Source organism: Bos grunniens, chromosome 23, assembly GCF_055505025.1.
Source record: "Bos grunniens cultivar Pamir isolate PY7600 chromosome 23, Bosgru_T2T1.0, whole genome shotgun sequence".
Classification (NCBI taxonomy): Eukaryota; Metazoa; Chordata; class Mammalia; order Artiodactyla; family Bovidae; genus Bos; species Bos grunniens.
Genome location: NC_141187.1, coordinates 46,307,397 through 46,327,612, shown reverse-complemented (window position 1 = coordinate 46,327,612; position 20,216 = coordinate 46,307,397). Strand labels below are relative to the sequence as shown.

Sequence of the window (20,216 nt, the reverse complement as noted above, 5' to 3'; positions counted from 1 at the left end):
ATTTTATAAATTTTTATCAGGGGGTTGATGCAAATGGCCCATCCCTTTATTCTTAGAAAAGGAGGGAAATTAAATTTGGAATGTTTTTAATAGTCTCATTGTCACTGTTCTCTGAGTATAGAAGCATTCCCCTAAATTGGTAAATTTCACTATGTTTACACAGTGAGTTTTTAAAATTCTGCATGGAAAGAAAGAAAAGAAAGAAAAAACACAAAGAAGGCCAGTAGACACTCAACACATGGAGAGAAGTACTTGAAACTCATACAAAGAGTTAGACTCAAAGGAAAAGACTGATTTCTTAAAATTGGAATTCTATATTGTTATTGATTGATATGTAATAAATTACTTCAAAACTTAACAGCTTAGAACAAACATTTATTATCTCTCAGTTCCTAAGGATCTGGAATCTGAGAGCAGCTAGGCTGGGTGTCTGGATCAGTGTTTCTCATGATGAGACTGCAGGCAAGCTGTCGGTGGGGCCACAGCGTCATCGAAACACTCAGCTGGGCCTAGAGGACCCACCTCTAAGGTCATTCATGTGACTCCTGTCAGGAAACCCTGGTTCCGCATTGGCTGCCTGCTGGAGGCCTGGGCTCCTCAACACTGGCCTTCTCCATCAGCAGTTGGCTGAGAGGGCAGCTGGTTTCTGCCAGAGTAAGGAACTTGAAAGAGTGGACCACCAAGAGAGAATTACAACATCTTTTACAAGCTGATCTTGAAATGACACACCATCACTCCTGCCATATTGTATTGGTTCCCTGAGACCAACCCTGGTAAGACACGAGAGAAGATTACACAAGGATGTGAATATCAGGAGTTGGGGGTCATCTGGGGTCACGCTTGAAGCTGCCTGCTGTAAGTGCCTACACTTCAGTAAGGCAAAAAACTCTCAAAACAGAAAAATGGAGAAAAGATACAAAAGTCTGTTCATAGAAATACATATATATTACACAAACTAAAATACATCTTAAACATAAAAAGACTCTCAACCTCACTCAAAATAAGGATAATGTAAATTAAAACTATATTGAGATGCTGTTTCTACCCATAAGATTGTATAACCCACTATATTGTTGAGAATTTGGGGAAACAGGGTTTTATGTCTTGTCAGTGAGTGTAGACAGTGGTAAAATGTCTTTGAAGAGTAATTTGGCAATAACTCAGTAGTTTAAAAAAAAAAACATTTCATTCAATTCAACACTTCCACTTCTAGGAATTTTGCCTAAATATATTCTGGCACACATGCAAAATGATGTCTGTATGAAGATCTTTACTGCTGCATCAACTTATAATAGCAAAAGATTGGAAACCATCTGAATTTCCATCAATAGGGAACTGATTACATAAATTATGGTAGTACACATATAGGAGAATTCTATTAATCTCTTAAAAAAGAACAAGGCAGCCCTCTTTACACATAGTTAAGATTTTCTCCAAAATGTGTGGAAGATGTGAAAGCAAAGTGCAGAACACAATGTCACTACTTGTGAAAAAATATGTATATGCAAAAAAATATATATATGCTCATACATGAACATAGTATCTCTAGAAGCACATGGAAGAGATTGGGATTGTAGCTTGCTTTCATAGAGGGAAACTGGGTAGTTAGGGAACTAAGGGTATGAAAGAGACCTACTTTTTATGTATTCTCATTGTACCTTTTGAACTTTATAATATGTGCATGATTTAATCACTCGAAAATAATTAAAATATTAAAAAATATATATTAGAATAACCTGAAATCATGGTGCCCTGAGCTAGGCTGGTGTCAACAGAAACAAAGAGAAGTAGAATTGGCAGGACATGGTGAGTAATTGGAAAGGCGAGTGGAAGAAGGAAGGGTCCAGGATGGCGCTCAGATTCCTGCTGCAGTACCCAAGTGAGCAGAAAAAGAGCACCGAAGAGTATATCTCGTAGAGGAAAATATGTGTATTTGATAAGACAATTACGTTTTATGGAAAAATCACAATTTAAAAAACTAAAGGGTATTATTTTCTGTTAGTTCAGTTTAGTTACTCAGTTGTGTTTGACTCTTTGTGACCCCATGGGCTGCAATATGCCAGGCCTCCCTGTCCATCACCAACTCCTGCAGCTTATTCAAACTCATGACCATTGAGACGGTGATGCCATCCAACCATCTCATCCTCTGTTGTCCCCTTCTCTTCCTGCTTTCAATCTTTCCCAGCATCAGGGTCTTTTCTAATGAGGCAGTTCTTTGCCAAAGGACTGGAGCTTCAGTTTCAGCATCAGTCCTTCCAATGAACACCCAGGACTGATCTCCTTTAGGATGGACTGGTTGTTTCTCCTTGCAGTCCAAGGGACTCTCAAGAGTCTCCTCCAACACCACAGCTCAAAAGCATCAATTCTTCGGCACTAGCATTCCTTATGGTCCAACTCTCACATCCATACACGACTACTGGAAAAACCATAGCCTTGACTAGACAGACCTTTGTTGACAATGTAATGTCTCTGCTTTTCAATATGCTGTCTAGGTAGGTCATAACTTTTCTTCCAAGGAGTAAGCGTCTTTTAATTTCATGGCTTCAGTCACCACCTGCAGTGATTTTGGAGCCCCCAAAATAAAGTCTGTCACTGTTTCCATTGTTTCCCCATCTATTTCCCATGAAGTGATGGGACCAGATGCCATGATCTTTGTTTTCTGAATGTTGAGTTTTAAGCCAACTTTTTCACTCTCCTCTTTCATTTTCATCAAGAGGCTTTTTAGTTCCTCTTCACTTTCTGCCATAAGGGTGGTGTCATTTACATATCTGAGGTTATTGATATTTCTCCCAGCAAGCTTGATTCCAGTTTGTGCTTCATCCAGCTGGCATTTCACATGATATACTCTGCATATAAGTTAAATAAGCAGGGTGACAATATACAGCCTTGACATACTCCTTTCCCTATTTGGAACCAGTCTGTTGTTCCATGTCCAGTTCTAACTAAATCTGCATACAGATTCCTCAGGAGGCAGGTCACGTGGTCTCATAATTCCATCTCTTAAAGAATTTTCCACAGTTTGTTGTGATCCACACAGTCAAAGGCTTTGGCATACTCAATAAAGCTGAAATAGATGTTTTTCTGGAACTCTCTTGCTTTTTCAATGGTTCAATGGATGTTGGCAATTTGACCTCTAGTTTCTCTGCCTTTTCTAAATCCAGCTTTAACATCTGGAAGTTCACAGTTCACATACTGTTGAAGCCTGACTTGGAGAATTTTGAGCATTACTTAGCTAGCGTGTGAGATGGGTGCAATTGTGCAGTAGTTTGAACATTCTTTGGCATTGACTTTCTTTGGGATTGGAATGAAAACTGACCTTTTCCAGTCCTGTGGCCACTGCTGAGTTTTCCAAATTTGCTGGCATATTGAGTGCACCACTTTCACAGCATCAGCTTTTAGGATTTGAAATAGCTCAACTGGAATTCCATCACCTCCACTAGCTTTTTTTGTAGTGATGCTTCCTAAGGCCCACTTGACTTCACATTCCAGAATGTCTGGCTCTAGGTGAGTGATCACATCATCACGGTTATCTGGGTCATGAAGATCTTTTTTGTATAGCTCTTCTGTGTATTCTTGCCACCTCTTCTTAATATCTTCTGCTTCTGTTCGGTCCATACAGTCTCTGTCCTTTATCGAGCCCATCTTTGCATGAAATGTTCCTTTGGTATCTCTAATTTTCTTGAAGAGATCTCTAGTCTTTCCCAGTCTATTGTTTTCCTCTATTTCTTTGCATTGATCACTGAGGAAAGCTTTCTTATATCTCCTTGCTCTTCTTTGGAACTCTGCATTCAAATGGGTATATCTTTCCTTTTCTCCTTTGCCTTTCACTTCTCTTTTCTCAGCTATTTGTAAGGTCTCCTCAGACAGCCATTTTGCCTTTCTTTTTCTTGGGGATGGTCTTGATCACTGCCTCCTGTACAATGTCACAAACCTCCATCCATAGTTTTTCAGGCACTGTGTCTATCAGATCTAATCCCTTGAATCTGCTTGTCACTTCCACTGTATAATTATAAGGGATTTGATTTAGGTCATACTTGAATGGTCAAGTGGTTTTCCCCACTTTCTTCAATTTAAGTCTGAATTTGGCAATAATGAGTTCATGATCTGAGCCACAGTCAGCTCCTGGTCTTGTTTTTGCTGACTGTATAGAGCTTCTCCATCTTTGGCTGCAACGAATATAATCAATCTGATTTTGGTGTTGACCATCTGGTGATGTCCATGTGTAGAGTCTTCTCTTGTGTTGGAAGAGTGTGTTTGCTATGACTAGTGCGTTCTCTTGGCAAAACTCTGTTAGCCTTTGCCCTGCTTCATTCTTCACTCCAAGGCGAAATTTGCCTGTTATTCCAGGTATCTCTTGACTTCTCACTTTTGCATTCCAGTCCCCTATAATGAAAAGGACATCTTTTTTGGGTGTTAGTTCTAGAAGGTCTTGTAGGTCTTCATAGAATTGTTCAACTTCAGCTTCTTCAGCATTACTGGTCGGGGCATAGACTTGGATTACTATAATGTTGAATGGTTTGACTTGGAAACAAACAGAGATCATTCTGTCATCTTTGAGATTGCACCCAAGTACTGCATTTCGGACTCTTTTGTTGACCATGATGGCTACTCCATTTCTTCTAAGGGTTTCTTGCCCACAGTAGTAGATATAATGGTAATCTGAGTTAAACTCATCCATTCCGGTCCATATTAGTTCACTGATTGCTAAGATGTTGATCTTCACTCTTGCCATCTCCTGTTTGACCACTTCCAATTTACCTTGATTCATGGACCTAACATTCCATGTTCCTATGCAATATTGTTCATTCTGAAGGAGATCAGCCCTGGGATTTCTTTGGAAGGAGTGATGCTAAAGCTGAAACTCCAGTACTTCGGCCACCTCGTGTGACGAGTTGACTTATTGGAAATGACTCTAATGCTGGGAGGGATTGGGGGCATGAGGAAAAGGGGACGACAGAGGATGAGACGGCTGGATGGCATCACTGACTCGATGGATGTGAGTCTGAGTGAACTCCAGGAGTTGGTGATGGACAGGGAGGCCTGGCGTGCTGCGATCCATGGGGTCGCAAAGAGTCGGACACGACTGAGCGACTGAACTGAACTGATGCAATATTGTTCTTTACAGCATCTGACTTTACTTCCATCACCAGTCACATCCACAACTGGGTGTTGTTTTTGCTTTGGCTCCATCTCTTCATTCTTTCTGGAATTATTTCTCCACTGATATCCAGTAGCATATTGGGTACCTACCGACCTGGGGAGTTCATCTTTCAGTGTCCCATCTTTTTGCCTTTTCACACTGTTCATGGGCTTCTTAAGGCAAGAATACTGAAGTGGTTTGCCATTCCCTTCTCCAGTGGACCACGTTTTGTCAGAACTCTTTACCGTGACTGTCGGTCTTGGGTGGCCTTACATGGAATGGCTCATAGCTTCATTGAGTTAGACAAGGTTGTAGTCCACGTGATCAGTTCAATTAGTTTTCTATGATTGTGGTTTTCATTCTCTCTGCCCTCTGATGGATAAGGATAAGAGCTTATGGAAACTTCCTGTTGAGAGAGACTGACAAGGGTAAACTGGGTCTTATTCTGATGGGTGGGGCCATGCTCAGTAAATCTTTAATTGGATTTTCTGTTGATGGGCAGGGCTGTGTTCCCTCCCTGTTGTTTGACCTGAGGCCAAACTTAACTTTGCTGTTGTCCAGTGGCTCAATCAAATCTGATACTTTGTGACCCCATGGACTGCAGCAAGCCAGACTTCCCAGTCCTTCACCATCTCCGGTGCTCACACACATGTCCATTGAGTGGGTGATGCTATCCAACCATCTTATCCTCTGTTGTCCTCTTCTCCATTAGGCCTAAGAAGATAAAAACGTTCAGGAGCTTCCCTGGTGGTCCAGTGGTTTAAGAATCCACCTTGTAATGCAGAGGACACGGGTTTGATTTCCTGGTCCAGGAAATAAGATCCCACATGCCATGGACCAACTAAGCCAGAGTCTTGAATGTTATTATTTTCTGTACTGTTCAGTAAGCTCCTTGCAGTTAGAGATTATATTTTAAATTTCCTTGTATCTCTTATAGCATAGATGCTCAATAGATATGTTAGACAAATGTCTGAAAATTAATTTTTTAAAACGTGTTTTATCTTTTCAGAAGCATTAAATATCTGCCCAGATATTTGCTGAGTGAGAGCATCAAATAGATTGAAAATAAAATACCTCATCATCTGTTTATCAGAGGGGGAAGGGACACAGGTGGAGAAACAATGATGTTCATGCAGCAAGTTGCTAATGAGAATAACTCATAGGAGTTTCACAACATAAGGGAATTTAATCTAAGAAAAACAGAAGAGTGAATTTAGCCACCAGAGGGCTCTCATCATTCCATGTAATTGTAAGCTCAGAACTGTTCATGAGATGGACAAAACTGCGTCTGCAGACCAGAGGAGGATGTATGATGATGTGTGTATGATGGTTTCCCACACCATTAGCTGGACACGACCATTGCAAGGACATCCTGCCGAGTCGTCTTACTACAAGATGAGAGAATTGAAACTAGCCAGTGTGCTTTAAACAGTCTGTCTCTGAATGTCCAGGAGGGCCTCTTTGTCTTTTGTTAATTGAAAAATGAATTTATCTCTAATGCTCTATGATAATGCAAGGACACTTGGGAGGTATTCCCATGTGTTGCATGGAAGGAAGAGGAGAGTTACAATGAGGCTTGAAGTGGTGACGTTCGCTAAAATTTCAGTGCTCTGTCAAGACTTAGAAGAGTCTAAAACTAGGATTGCTGGGTTGGCATTTACAAGTTTTCATTGCCTTCTCTGACTTTTATATTGTTGGGTCATTTGTAATGGTCTCTTATTAGTATTTTTCAGTCAGGGAATGATTGGGACCCTTTTGTTGATTTTGTGAAGCTGTGCAAGCGATAGGTTAGTGTCCCTCTCATTAAAATTTTCTGACCCTTGGTGCCCCCATTATTAACCCCTCATTGGATTAATAGAGCCTTTGAGTTAAGAGAACAGAGAAGGAAACAGAAGTTTACTGGGGGCCACACGCTGGGTTGTGTTGTAGTTTCATTATTAAAGTCTGTCCCTAAAGTAACTCTAACATAAAGTAAGTATTGCTGTCTCAATTTATATAGGAGGAAACCCAGATCCGAAAGGCTGAACGAGTCACCCAAGATGGTAAATGTTGTGGACTCACTGAATTTTGCTTACCTGTGAAGTTCATGGTCTTTCAGACCAGCCTCAATAATATGAGCTTGTGTGCATGTGTGTGTCCACTAAGTCGCTTCAGTTTGTGTCCAACTCTGCAGTCCTATGGACTATATAGCTCACCAGTCTCCCCCGTCTAGAAGGTTCTCCAGGCAAAAATACTGGAGTGGGTTGCCATGCCCTTAACTTGTGTTTTCTTTATCCCCTGGCTACCCAAGGATTCCTCTCCCCAGACCATTTAGGAGCCTTTGAAAGTGCAGCTCGTTGGTGGAGCAGTGTGTTCAGTAGCCCCTGCAATGAGGCCCTGAAATGCCTGCTGAGAGTGTGGTGTGATGGCAGCTGCAGCAGCACCACAAGGCCCCTCTGCACGTGCAGTAGGAAAGGGAGGGATACTGCCCCCCAGCCCTCCATCCTCCACTGTGCAGGGGGCCGTGATGACCCTTGCAGAGCTTCTGCAATAACTGCCATGGTTTGGCCATGGCTATTCTTCTCATCTCGGGCTTCCCTTGTGGCTCAGCTGGTAAAGAATCTGCCTGCAATGTGGAAGACCTGGGTTCGATCCCTGGGTTGGGAAGATCCCCTGGAGAAGGGAAAGGCTACCCACTCCAGTGTGCTGGCCTGGAGAATTCCATAGACTGTATAGTCCATAGGGTCGCAAAGAGTCAGACAGGACTGAGCAACTTTCACTTTCCCTTCATTCTTCTTATCTCAGATACTAGTGGCCTCTGACTGTGGAATGGTCTGCAGGTAAAGCAAAAGTGGGGTTGACAAGGCTCCAGAGTAATTGTAACATATTGATCATTTGTGTTGAACTTTTGTAAAAATGAGCTTTGGCCCCAGAAGGAAGGCAGGAGAACATATGCTTTTGGATTTGTCCTGACCCCTTTACTCCTTTACTCCTGACTCCTTTACTCAATGGACATGAGTTTGAATGAACTCCGGGAGTTGGCGACGGACAGGGAGGCCTGGCATGCTGCAGTCCATGGGGTCGCAAGGAGTCAGACATGAACTAAACTGAGCTGTAAGAATGGGCTTTGCCCCCAGAAAGAAGGTGGGAGAACATATGCTTACGGATTTGTCCTGACCCCTTTACTCCTTCTGACCCAGTGCACCTGGTAAGCAGTGTCACATGGACAGAGGTGGTGTGAGGTTGGTTGTAAAATCTGTAGCCATGGAGGGCAGTGGCCTTTAGTACCTCAGTCAGGAAGTCACACCCAAGGCCATGGCCTCGTGAGCATCATTAGCATGTGTGAGAATGTGCCAAGGATGAATCTCTGTGGTCCACACCCAGCCCCTTGCAGCCCGGCCCCTAAAGCAGAGAAATTTGAAACACCAAGGCCTCTTACAGTCGTGTGTGGAACAGTCTCAGAATTCAATTTTCAAAGCAACATTCATGCATTAGATTTTTTTCTGAAATCTGTTCCACTGAATGAACTCATCGGAGGAAGGACAGACTGTTGTTTCCTTGATTGGATGATGTGGGATCTGGGGAGACTCTTGAATGAAGAGAGGAGGGAGAATTTGTCAAACGGAAGCTGAGGGCTTATTATAGGCCTGTGAGTCACAGGGGCTGCAGGCGTCATCAGAGAGGGGTGAGTGAATGAGGGGCAGGCATGGAGCGGGAAGGGTGGGGCGCAGACAAGGAGTGAAGAAGTGAGGCTGGGAAGGGGAACGGAGAGGGGTGTGTTAGCCAGGGTTCTCCAGAGATGCAGAGCCAATGGGTGGGGGTGTGTGTGGGTGTGGGTGTGGGTGTGTCTTGGTGTGTGGGTGTGTGTCTGGGTGGGTGGGTAGGTGGAGAGAGAAAGAGAGAGAGAGGTTTCACGGAGGTTGGCTCAGCTGTCATGGAGGCTGGCAGGTCTGAAATCTGCAGGGTGGGCCTGCAGGCTGGAGATCCAGGCAGGCCAGTGCTGCAGTTAAGATCCAAAGGCTGATTGCCCGCAGAGTTCCCGACAGGAGCCTCCTCTGGAACCACAATGAGATCTACAGGCAGCTGTGAGGAGACCCCACCAGAAAGCTCTGGAGAGGACTGTGAACCACCCTCAGAGGCTGGTCCCGCACTCTGCCCAAGTCACTTCCGATACTGCATCCGAATAGAGCAGACCGTCAATGAAGCCTCCAGATCTGCCGGGTGCTAGGATGGCAGGGCCTCAGAAGGCAGTGAGGATAGAAGGCGGGGGCTCTCCCAGGTCATGTTTAAAGCAATCAAAACTTACTATATTCAACTAGGCCTCAGCTGCTGCCACTTCCAAATAATATTCAAACAGAATTCCCATATATCAGTGCTTCCAACTTTGGCTGCCCATTGATGACCTAGAAGTGCTTTTAAAACTCCTAATGCCTAATCCAAAGCCTAGAACAATTTGGAATTTCTGGAGGAGGGATCTGGGCAAAAGTATTTTTATAAGCTTCCCAGATGACTCCAAATATGCAGGCAAGACTGAATAGCTCTTCTGTATACAGCTCCAACAGCCCTTTGCACTACGGTTGACCTTGAGAAACATAAATCTGAACTGCACAGGTCCACTTTTACATGGATTTTTTTTCTGTAGTGAATGCTACAGTACTGCATGATCTGCTGTTGGTTAAATCTATGGGTGTGGAATCATGAGTACAGAGGAACCTCGGATACAGAAGGCTGACTATACAAGATACACAGATTCTCCACTGTGGGCGAGGTCGTCACTCTTAACCCCTGCATTGTTCAAGGGTCAGCTGTATTTCCTTCCCCACCTCCCCACATTGTATGAGTCTCCCTACAATGTCCATGTGAGCCATTTCCATGGCCATTTGAGCTGAACATTGTATGAGGCTCCCCACAATGTCCATGTAACCCATTTTCATGGCCATTTGAGCTGCTCCGGCTCTGAAAAGAGAGTTTTCCACTATAATGTGATTTTCCTGGGGCCTGTACCTTCCCATGTCATATCAGAGGGTATAAAGTGATCTCAAGGAGTTAGCAGGAAGGACTGATCATGAGGGAAAGACATCACAGAGGAAACAGAAGCAAGCTTTGGTAGAAGCTACATGGTGTAAAGAAAAGGAGCCACCTGAATTGACCAGACTGGGCTTGAGCTCCATTTTTCAGGGGTAACTTTCTTTTTTGGTCATATTCGTCAACCTCATTGAACCTGTTTCTTTATCCTTAACACTGGGGTAATAATGTCTGCCCTTCAGACAGGGAAGGACTAGAGAGATCAGTTTAGTTCAGTCACTCAGTCATGTTTGACTCTTTGCGACCCCATGGACCGCAGCGTGCCAAGCCTCCCTATCCATCACCAACTCCCAGAGCTTACTCAAACTCATGTCCATAGAATCGGTGATGCCATCCAACCATCTCATCCTCTGTCATCCCCTTCAATCTTTCCTGGAATCAGGATCTTTTCCAATGAGTCGATTCTTCATATCAGGTGGCCAAAGTATTGGAGTTTCAGCTTCAGCATCAGTCCTTCCAATGAATATTCAGGTTTGATTTCCTTTAGGATGGACTGGTTGAATCTCCTTGCAGTCCAAGGGACTCTTCAAGAGTCTTCTCCAACACCACAGTTCAAAGGCATCAGTAGACTAGATGATAATGCATAGTAAATGGCATAACACATGGTCAATGCATAGTAAATGGCCATTTTTATAGTAAGCACTCAAAGAGGTATAAACTATTGGTGACTGCTTGGCTTAAGACAGACAAGAGAGAGAAATTAAAAGCTAAAATCTGATGTCTAACGACTTGTGCCCCTCAGTTCTCTCATTTGTAAAACTGGGATAATGTGTTGGGTTGAACAGCATCTCTGCAATATTACTGCACACTGGGAAGTTCACAACGTCACCTTATCAGGAAATGGGACCCTTGTAGCTGTGATCGGTGAAGTGTCTCAAAATGAAATCATCCTGGACTTAGGGTGGGCCCTAAAACTAACGACTGCTGTCTTTACACAAGAAAGGAGAGGGGAATTGGAACACAGATTCCAGATTTTCTCTAAGGTAAGAGGCACAAAGACACACAAAGTAGAATGCCATTTGAAGCCGGAAGAAGAGATTGGAGTGTTGTGGCCGCAAGCCGAGGATCATCAAAAGCCCTCAGAAGGGAGGATTCTTCCCTGGAGCCTTCTGAGGGCGCGTGGTGCTCCTAACACCTTGATTTCAGACTGTCAGCCTCTGGGACTGTGAGCAGATAAACTTCTGCCGTTTTTAGTCAGCCTGCTTTGTGGTCCTTTGTTATGGTAGCCCGAGGAAACTAATTCAGTAGGTAATGTAGTACTTCCGGGTTATCGCAACTATAAATGAATCTGTATTGTAAATATAATTAAAATTAGAAATGATAGTTCAGTTCAGTCGCTCAGTTGTGTCTGACTCTTTTCGACCCCATGGACTGCAGCACGCCAGGCCTCCCTGTCCATCACCAACTCCCGGAGCTCACTCAAACTCATGTCCATCGTGTTGGTGATGCCATCCAACCATCTCATCCTCTGTCATCCCCTTCTTGTTTTAGCTAAATGTTAATTAAGATTATTTAGATACTGGATAAACAACTTATCTGATGACATTCTATGTTAGGGGCTGAGACCACTAGCACGGGGAGGGTGTTCAAGGGTGACTGTGTGAGAGATGCGTGAACTAATGCGTGATGCGTGTAGAGGGGGAAAAGGGAGAGGCAGGAAGGCAATAAGGACAAGTCGCATTGCTGCCTGCCCTGGCACCTCCACCCACCAACCAGGGGAAAGGGGCTTGCTGCCCTTGAATCTCAGGTGTACAAGCACAACTCCTGTAATGCACACATAAACACATGCACACACAAAGAGCTTAGACTTTGCTGGCTTTCATCCTTGGACATCTGCTTCTAGAGTTGTGGTCTCAATCTCTGTCCTAATGAGCAGCCACAGAACGAGCACACAGCCTTTTCATTAAACCCACCAGAATGACAGCAAAGTCTCCCTTCATCATTGTTGATACAGTCACACAAGTAACCCCTATATTCATTCCATGCCTATGGTCTAATATGGCCCCCAGGTGGGCCCGGGAGAGGTTCGTCTGTAACTGGGAAGAATATTTTTCAACCCATCTTTTCTTTCCCTTAATGTGAGGCTTACCCACACTGCTGAGCAAGGCGGCTGTGACTGAATTGGGTGCAGATAGACCTCCTGGCCTCTTCCTTTTGGTTTGGTGGTATAAGGGTACTGGAAGTTCACAATGACAGGAAGTCTACAGGGGAAAATTCAGGCAGTGCCAATGCAACTTATTTCACAGTAAAAAGAATTTTATTTAACTCCATGATTTTAAAAATTGGCCAAGTTGCGTTAATGCATGTACATAAAATGTCCAACATGAGTGCATTTTAGGATTTAGTTAGAAAACTTTTCAAATGGAATAAAACATGCCTAGATTGAGAGTTCTCAGAATCCTGTACCAGATTCCTGGCAAGGTAGAAGTCGTATAGTATGTTTTCCTAACTCTGCGTCATCTAACTTCATCATTTGAATCTTAATAAAATTAAGTGTTGAGTGAAAACAAATCCCCAAAGCGTAACCAAATATATTGGCTCAGGCCAGACTTAAGCCTCAGCGGAAGGTTTTGTAAGCTCTCGCAGTGGAAGTGTTTTTTCTCTTCTTCCTGTCAGCATCTCAGAGGAGCTGAGCCTGGCAGAGCAGCTGCTAACAGACTGAGCTGGAAAAACTAGGCTTGGTTCTGTATTCCCAGGGGTGCAGCAAGATAAAAGGCCGCACACCCCAGGCCCTAATGCAATGACGGCCACCACGTTCCTGTCGTCAGGCTACGGCGTGCACATGGCCAGGGCCATACACAAAGTATCCCTGGTGGCTCAGATAGTAAAGAATCTCCCTGCAATGTGGACGACCTGGGTTCAATCCCTGGGTCGGGAAGATCTCCTGGAGAAGGGAATGGCTCCCCACTCCAGTAATCATGCCTGGAGAATCCTATGGACGGAGGAGCCCGGAAGGCTACAGTCCATGGAGTCGCAAAGAGTCAGACACGATTGAGTGACTAACACTTTCACTTTCATACACATAGTAGGCACTTTATAATTACCGTTCAATGAGTGAATGAATCAATCCCACAATATGGTGGAGTACAGTGTTGTTCAACTCATTGCTTGCAACCCTATTGCTATTGTATTAAGAAATCAATTCAATTATCACAAAATCTTTCAAATAGTAGAAAATAATAGGATAGAAAATAAATTGGTCTATCATACATATTAAAAGTGTGTTTTGTGTGTGTGTGTTTCTACTGGATCATGATGTAAAATGCATTTCTGAAGGCATCATAATTGCTTCAGGAGCCAGTGGGATCCCTTTTTGTCTCTGCTGTCTCCTCTCTTCTTAAGAATGGTGACAACCCTGTAGTGAGTTCTCTCCCCAGTCATAAAGCAAGTTTAAATTCTTGTAGTGCAGCCAGTTGGTCAAGACTGGAATCATCAAGTGTGGTGGGTCACAGCCGTGCTTCCTCAAAGGGATGCAGAGTTTTTCTGACCCATCAGTGGCTGAGATCACTGTCCACTCTATTTGGGGGTGCTCCAGCCATAGATTAGCTCTCGGAAGGAGGGGTGAGCATCACAGGACACACAGCCAGTCCTTTCTTGGCAGCCATGTGATAAAACGCTGTGGATTAGTAAGGTTTGTCCTCTGAGTCTGTAGCTGACTCTTTCTGTACTGCTCCTTTTCTTACAATATCCCAATTTTTATTTTTCCAAGCATGCCTCTTGCCATATTAAACCGTACTTTTAAATCATCAAATATCCTTCATTGGTAATTGGACATGGATGAGTGTAAGTCAATAAGTTACTTCTCTCATAAGAAGTGAAAGTGTTAGTTGCTCAGTTGTATCTGACTCTTTGTGACCCCATGGCCTGTAGCCTGCCAGGCTCTTCTTTCCACGGAATTTTCCAGGCAAGAATACTGGAGTGGGTTGCCACTTCCTTCTCCAGGTGATCTTCTTGACCCAGGGATCAAACATGGGTCTTCTGCATTGCAGGCAGATTCCTTACCATCTGAGCCACCAGGGAAGGCCTCAGAAGTGTTTATGTTCAATATGTCTCTCCCTGTAAAATGAAAGGTTTTAATTTCTAGTGAAGGAGGTTTTTTGTACATTGGCAAGATATTTGGGTGGCAGAGTCCCCTTTCCAACATCCCTGAAGACTCATACCACGGAGTGACTGAAGAAGTCTTAGTTATGATGAATTAAGAGTTAAACTAGACCAAGCCTCAATGACAGCAGGTATCATCTGTGAGGAAGAGGTGGGCAGGCACCTAAAGGAAAATAAATTCAGAGCTAAACACTATTTATTTTTGATGCCCTCCCCCCCACCTTTTAAAGGTCAATCTCCCTGACTTGAATGCTAGCATTCTGTGGGCTCTCCTTGGGTTAATCATTGTCATTCAGACAGTCCAATCTGGAGAGTCACCTGTATGCAATGTTTATTCTTCAGGCCTTCCCTCATCTTTCTTTTTATTTCTTTATAAAAATTTACTTGTCCTAAGTCCCATTCTATCCATATGCTTTCCACTGCAGTATCATGTGAAAATTTGATCACCATTGTCAGTAAGATTCTGGGACTTAAGATGGAGAAAGTATCTTAAATGAAACAGTGAATCTCATGCTAGGATTCTCAGCTTCTGGAAAAGAAGGAAGTGATTTGGTGATTCAGTTCAGTTCAGTTCAGTCGCTCAGTCGTGTCCGACTCTCCCTGTCCTCCCTGGGAGGACACCAGGCCTCCATGTCCATCACCAACTCCTGGAGTTCACCCAAACTCATGTGCATCGAGTTGGTGATGCCATCCAGCCATCGCATCCTCTGTTGTCCCCTTCTCCTCCTGCCCCCAATCCCTCCCAGCATCAGGGTCTTTTCCAATGAGTCAGCTCTTCGCATGAGGTGGCCAAAGTACTGGAGTTTCAGCCTCAGTGTCAGTCCTTCCAAAGAACACCCAGGACTGGTCTCTTTTAGGACGGACTGGTTGGATCTCCTTGCAGTCCAAGGGACTCGAAAGAGTCTTCTCCAGCACCACATTTCAAAAGCAGCAATTCTTTGGTGCTCAGCCTTCTTCATAGTCCAACTCTCACATCCATACATGACCACTGGAAAAACCATAGCCTTGACTAGACGGACCTTTGTTGGCAAAGTAATGTCTCTGCTTTTGAATATGCTATCTAGGTTGGTCATCACTTTCCTTCCAAGGTGTAAGCGTCTTTTAATTTCATGGCTGCAGTCACCATCTGCAGTGATTTTGGAGCCCCCCAAAATAAAGTCTGACACTGTTTCCACTGTTTCCCCGTCTATTTCCCATGAAGTGATGGGACCAGATGCCATGATCTTTGTTTTCTGAATGTTGAGCTTTAAGCCAACTTTTTCACTCTCCTCTTTCACTTTCATCAGGAGGCTTTTTAGTTCCTCTTTGGTGGTTAGGCCTGTAGAATTTGGAAGTTGTAAATAATCCTCAAGTGAGTCTGCATGTATTTTCAGTACTTTCTCATGGCCTGGAGTTAGGCATTATGGGGGATATAGACAAATACCTGGGCTCCAGGAGTTTGCAGCTAAGTGAGGTGGAATGGGGAGGGAACCTTGGATGCCAAACACTTGCATGCATCACTTTAAATCATCTCACTTGATCAGGATTATCACATGATTTTAAGGAACCAAGACTCAGAAAAGTAAACTTTCCCCAGGTTCTATATAAATACTGAGTGGTGGAGTCAGGATTTAAATTCAGGTCTGACGGGGTTCTGATGCTTATGTTCTTTTCAGCATTCCGTAGTGTTATGGAAACAGAATCCCAGAGGGAGAGGTGAAAAGGAGAGCCTAGAAGGCGGGATGGGGCCTGCGGTGGGAGTTGAGAGGAAGAGCCCGCTGCCCTGGACCGGCAAGAGAGAACTTTTTAGAACTAAGTGACACTCAGAGTTGGAAGCCACAAAGGACAACTTATTTGATAATAGCTGGAAGAAGAGAGGTCTTTCCAGGTTTGTTGTTGTTCAGTCACTCAGTCATGTGCGATTCTTTGCCACGCCATGGATGCAGCACACCAGGCTTCCTTGTCCTTCACCATCTCCCAGAGTTTGCTCAAACGCATGTCCATTGAGTTGACGATGCCATCTAACTCATCCAAGTTGGATGGCCAAGAAAGGAAAGGCTTGGGAGTGGAAATAAAAGTGTGCTGAAGGACAAAATCTTGGAGATCTGATTAAGGGAGTGAAAATTATTCCTGTGGTCTGCCTTCGCTTTTACTGCATCTTAATTCAGTTGAGGGTGGAGGAATCATTGCTGGAGATGCTTTCCCTCTAAGGGACAGGAGTTCAGGAAGCTCAGCCTTCCACACAGTCTTACCTGGAGCCACTGCCTCTGAGAAGGAGGCTCAGGATCCCCAGGAAAGGGTCTTTTTCCTGGTGACGCAAGTGGGGAGCTTCCGGGGAGCCAAGCTGAGGAAGCCAGGTGCTTCTTCCTTCCTTTTTTGGAATCCAGGCCAGTTTCAATTTACATAACACAGCTTAATCCACAGAAACAGGAGCTGGAGGCAAGTTCTTTCCCTTTTCCTTTTTTTCTCTCCACGACACAGAAACCTTTATTTTCTCCCTACACCACAAACCGGTGCTGTTAAATAATATTGGATAATTGCACCTGTCGTACTCCCCATATTGTGCTGGAGAAAAATAATTGCTGGTTTTCTGCTTTGCAGTTTAGCTGTGACTCCGTCATTTGACTCGGAGCATGTCATTTTCTCCCGTTTTAGACTGTGTACAGTCAAACTGTGTGAAAGGACTCTCAGATAGCGGCACTGCCTGTGTGAGTGGGCGCGGGCCTCATTCAGCAATGATTTCTAATTTATACAGCATTGAAAATCCACTGCTATAAATAAACAGTTCTGACTGGCTTTGCTGCCTACTCAAATGCTCTTATTTAAAAAAAAAGAAAAGAAAAGAACCATCAGCTACATGAGAATGGAAAATAAAGTCTGGATATGGATTCAGGTTTCTGACACTTGTGCCCTTGGGCTGGGGGTACCCGGACTTGGGGTGGGCTCAGCGCTCAGCCAGGCAGCCTTCTGGGAGACTGGCCTCCTCACTCTTTTCTCAACCCCCCTCCCCCACACCCCGCACTCTCCACATGCCAGCACCAGGCGTTTGGGGATTACAGTGTATGAAACTGACTTCCTGTAATGACAAGTATTGCAAGCAAGTAGGTGCAGAGGAGCCAAAAATAGCTTGAGAAACGGATGACCCATTCACAGGGAGGATGGAGCTAATGTACTGTTTAGGCAAACAAGGCAAGTCTTCTCCCCAAACTCAAAATCAGTGTCACGTGGGAGAGAGCAACTTCAGAGTATAAGCACAGGTAGGGACCAGTCCATGAGTCTGAGCCAGCTCTGGGAGATAGTGAAGGACAGGGAAGCCTGGCGTGCTGCAGTCCATGGTGACAAAGGGTCGGCCATGACCGAACAACTGAACAACCACCAAGATAAAATGAGGTCTTGGAATGAGAGTGGCTCTAAATTCATGACACTGTACAAATATTGTTGCCAGTTTTCTCATCGTTATCATTTGGTTCGTATTGTTCTCTAACCACTAAGGGTCTCACACAGCTTTATGTGGGCGGCTGACACTATCTCCCTTCTAAGGAGCGTTTCATCAGTGTTCATGACTGGTGTTCTATTACTCTCCTTTCCTAAGCTACAGCAGCGTCAAGGAAGCACTGTGTGATTACATCTGTGCTCACTGGGGAATGGTTCTGAGGTATTTCTAGAGCTGGATTAGCTACTGCACGGTGGCCAGTCATGCAGCTAGCAGAGTTTAATTTGGTCCCGGGGACAGTGAAGTCACAAATAGAAATTTGTAGGCTCATCCCAGGCAGGAGCTTACTATGACTCTGAGAAATATGCAGCCCCGAGTCATTCGGGGGGTGTGGAAAATTTGGGTGATCCCCTGTGGGCTTCACCTTTGGAGAATTTCCACTGTGACAACTGCTTCTCAGCTCCCGCTGAGACCAGGTGTGTGGAGCAGTCAAGAAGCAGCTGGTGTGGGAAAGGAGGTGGTGTTTCCAGATTCAGAACAAAAGACTCAAGGCTCATATTTGCATAACTGAAGAGGAGTGGGGGTCTCTTGGTGCCTGTCCTGGTCTTCCCCTGGACTCCCTGCCCTATTGGAATACGCTGCTCTCTTCCCTAAGTCTATCAAACCGCCCTTGGTGTCCATTTTAACCATATTTCTCCTGTATCATGTTAGATTGGAAAGCCCAAGTACAATTCACCCAGCCCATATGGGTCTGTTGGCGTATCGATGGACTCAAACATGTTTACCTACCACTAATCATTTGTGTTCTTTATAAAATGTGTCTGAAAATAAAGACCCAGAAAAATTCTCTAGGAAAATTAAAGCAGGTTTACGAACACGTTCGTTAATCAGTTGACAATCAGCTTTTTTAAACCATAACCTAAGCCACGAGATGAGTTGGATGGCATCACTGAGTCAATGGACATGAGTCTGAGCAAATTTCTGGACATGGTGAAGAACAGGGAAGCCTGGCGTGCTGCAGTCCATGGGGTCACAAAGAGTCGGACACGACTGAGCAGCTGAACAACAACAGCAACTCAGCAAAGTGCTTCGTACCAAAGCAGTCTCAGTAGTCATAATCATGTCACTTCCCATCCAGATTGTTCCCCAAGTAAAATGATCATTTATTTAACGAATCAATCAGTATTCCCATGTAAGAGATTCTAACAATGTCCCTGTGTTCTGTGTTTACTTGCCCCAAATGCTTGCTCACAAAGGGACAGATTTCCCAATATTTTTATAACTTATTTTCTCATTGCCCCAGTTAATTTGCTAGCAACAGCCATCTTCCTACATTTCCATTTACAGGAAAAAAAAAAAATAGATGAGAAATCCATGAAAATAACTAGCTTATTAAAGCTCTTCTTTTGAGGAAAATTGGGATTATTCAGACATGGGCCAGGACTGGGAGTTGGCAGATCTGGGAGATAAAAGTTGTTGTCTTGGTTCTAACACTAAAGCTTTGGCCGCATGAGGTAACTTCCCGTCTAGGTCCTCAGGCTCCTTCTCTGTGAAGAGTGTGGATGACCCGAAGTTCCTTTCTCTTTAAACATTCCCTGACACTGCATTTACACAAGTGTCTTTGGCCTTCGGCGAGATGTTGACCACAGACCATCCTCCCCAGAGGTCAGACAGAGGTAACACATTCTGAGAGAGCAGGAATTGTTTTGGGGGCAAATGTTTCCAAAAGCCAAAAGTCCTCAAATTAATCCCCTACCTTCATAAGCCTCTTTTAAAATTTATATGTTATTCCCTGTCCTTTCTACTCTTCTATGTTGCTCTACCACCTTCCCCTACCAGGAAAAAAAAAAAAAGATGGGAAAAAATTCTCATGTTTTCTTCCGTCTTAGTTCTTGCAAAAGTGTCTGATCACTTCCTCTTCTTCCTGGGTTGCATTGTATCACCTGCACAAACGAGAACAGAAAGAGACCTTAGTCTTTGGGCTTCCCTGATGGGTGTTCTCCTGTGGGTAGACGTCCACCCTGACTTGGCACAGTGGAGAGTTGAGGAAACTTTTGCATGGGCGAGATGATGCACTTGAAGAGCTCTGAAACCCACCAGCACTGCTGCAAGGACAGGAGGGGACGCTTCTGCTGTCCTGCTTGGGGCGTGACTCACAGCTGGCCAGCTGACCAAAGGGGCAGTTGGCATCCTGTGGCTCTGAACATTTCCTGTGAACCACTGATGGCTGTTGCTTTCGGCATGTGTTTGAAGGCTGCACACAGTCTGTCAACAAATTTTGAGACTGCAGATGAAGATGAAGAGACCACATCAATCAAATGAGAGAGGAAATAGAAGCGTGGCTATTCACCTAACTAGGTGCCGTTCTGTGACCTTTAACCAAATCAGTTTATTGGCATGCATAGAAAAGTACTGGAATATTGATTAGTGTTTAGTAAGCTTATTAGAGGGGTTTATTCTACTGAAATTGTAGCATTAGATTTCTAGAATGACTTCCAT

The 20,216-nt window shown here is 44.2% G+C and overlaps 2 protein-coding genes across 9 annotated transcripts in view; one reads left to right on the top strand and one right to left on the bottom strand.

Annotated features, from left to right (window-relative positions):
* TMEM170B (transmembrane protein 170B) overlaps window positions 1-20,216 on the top strand; it is a 211,321-nt gene that overhangs the window by 139,357 nt on the left and 51,748 nt on the right. The gene's annotated exons all lie outside the window — the stretch shown is intronic.
* Window positions 18,857-20,216, bottom strand: part of ADTRP (androgen dependent TFPI regulating protein) — an 89,333-nt gene continuing 87,973 nt past the window's right edge. For all 8 annotated transcript variants that reach the window (XR_015152546.1, XR_015152548.1, XR_015152550.1 and 5 more), the window contains one exon: window positions 18,857-19,660. Coding sequence is in view for 5 of the 8 variants with exons in the window: in XM_086370309.1 (XP_086226435.1) it covers window positions 19,626-19,660 (35 nt within the window). In the remaining 3 variants the exon portion in view is untranslated. The remainder of the gene's footprint in view (window positions 19,661-20,216) is intronic.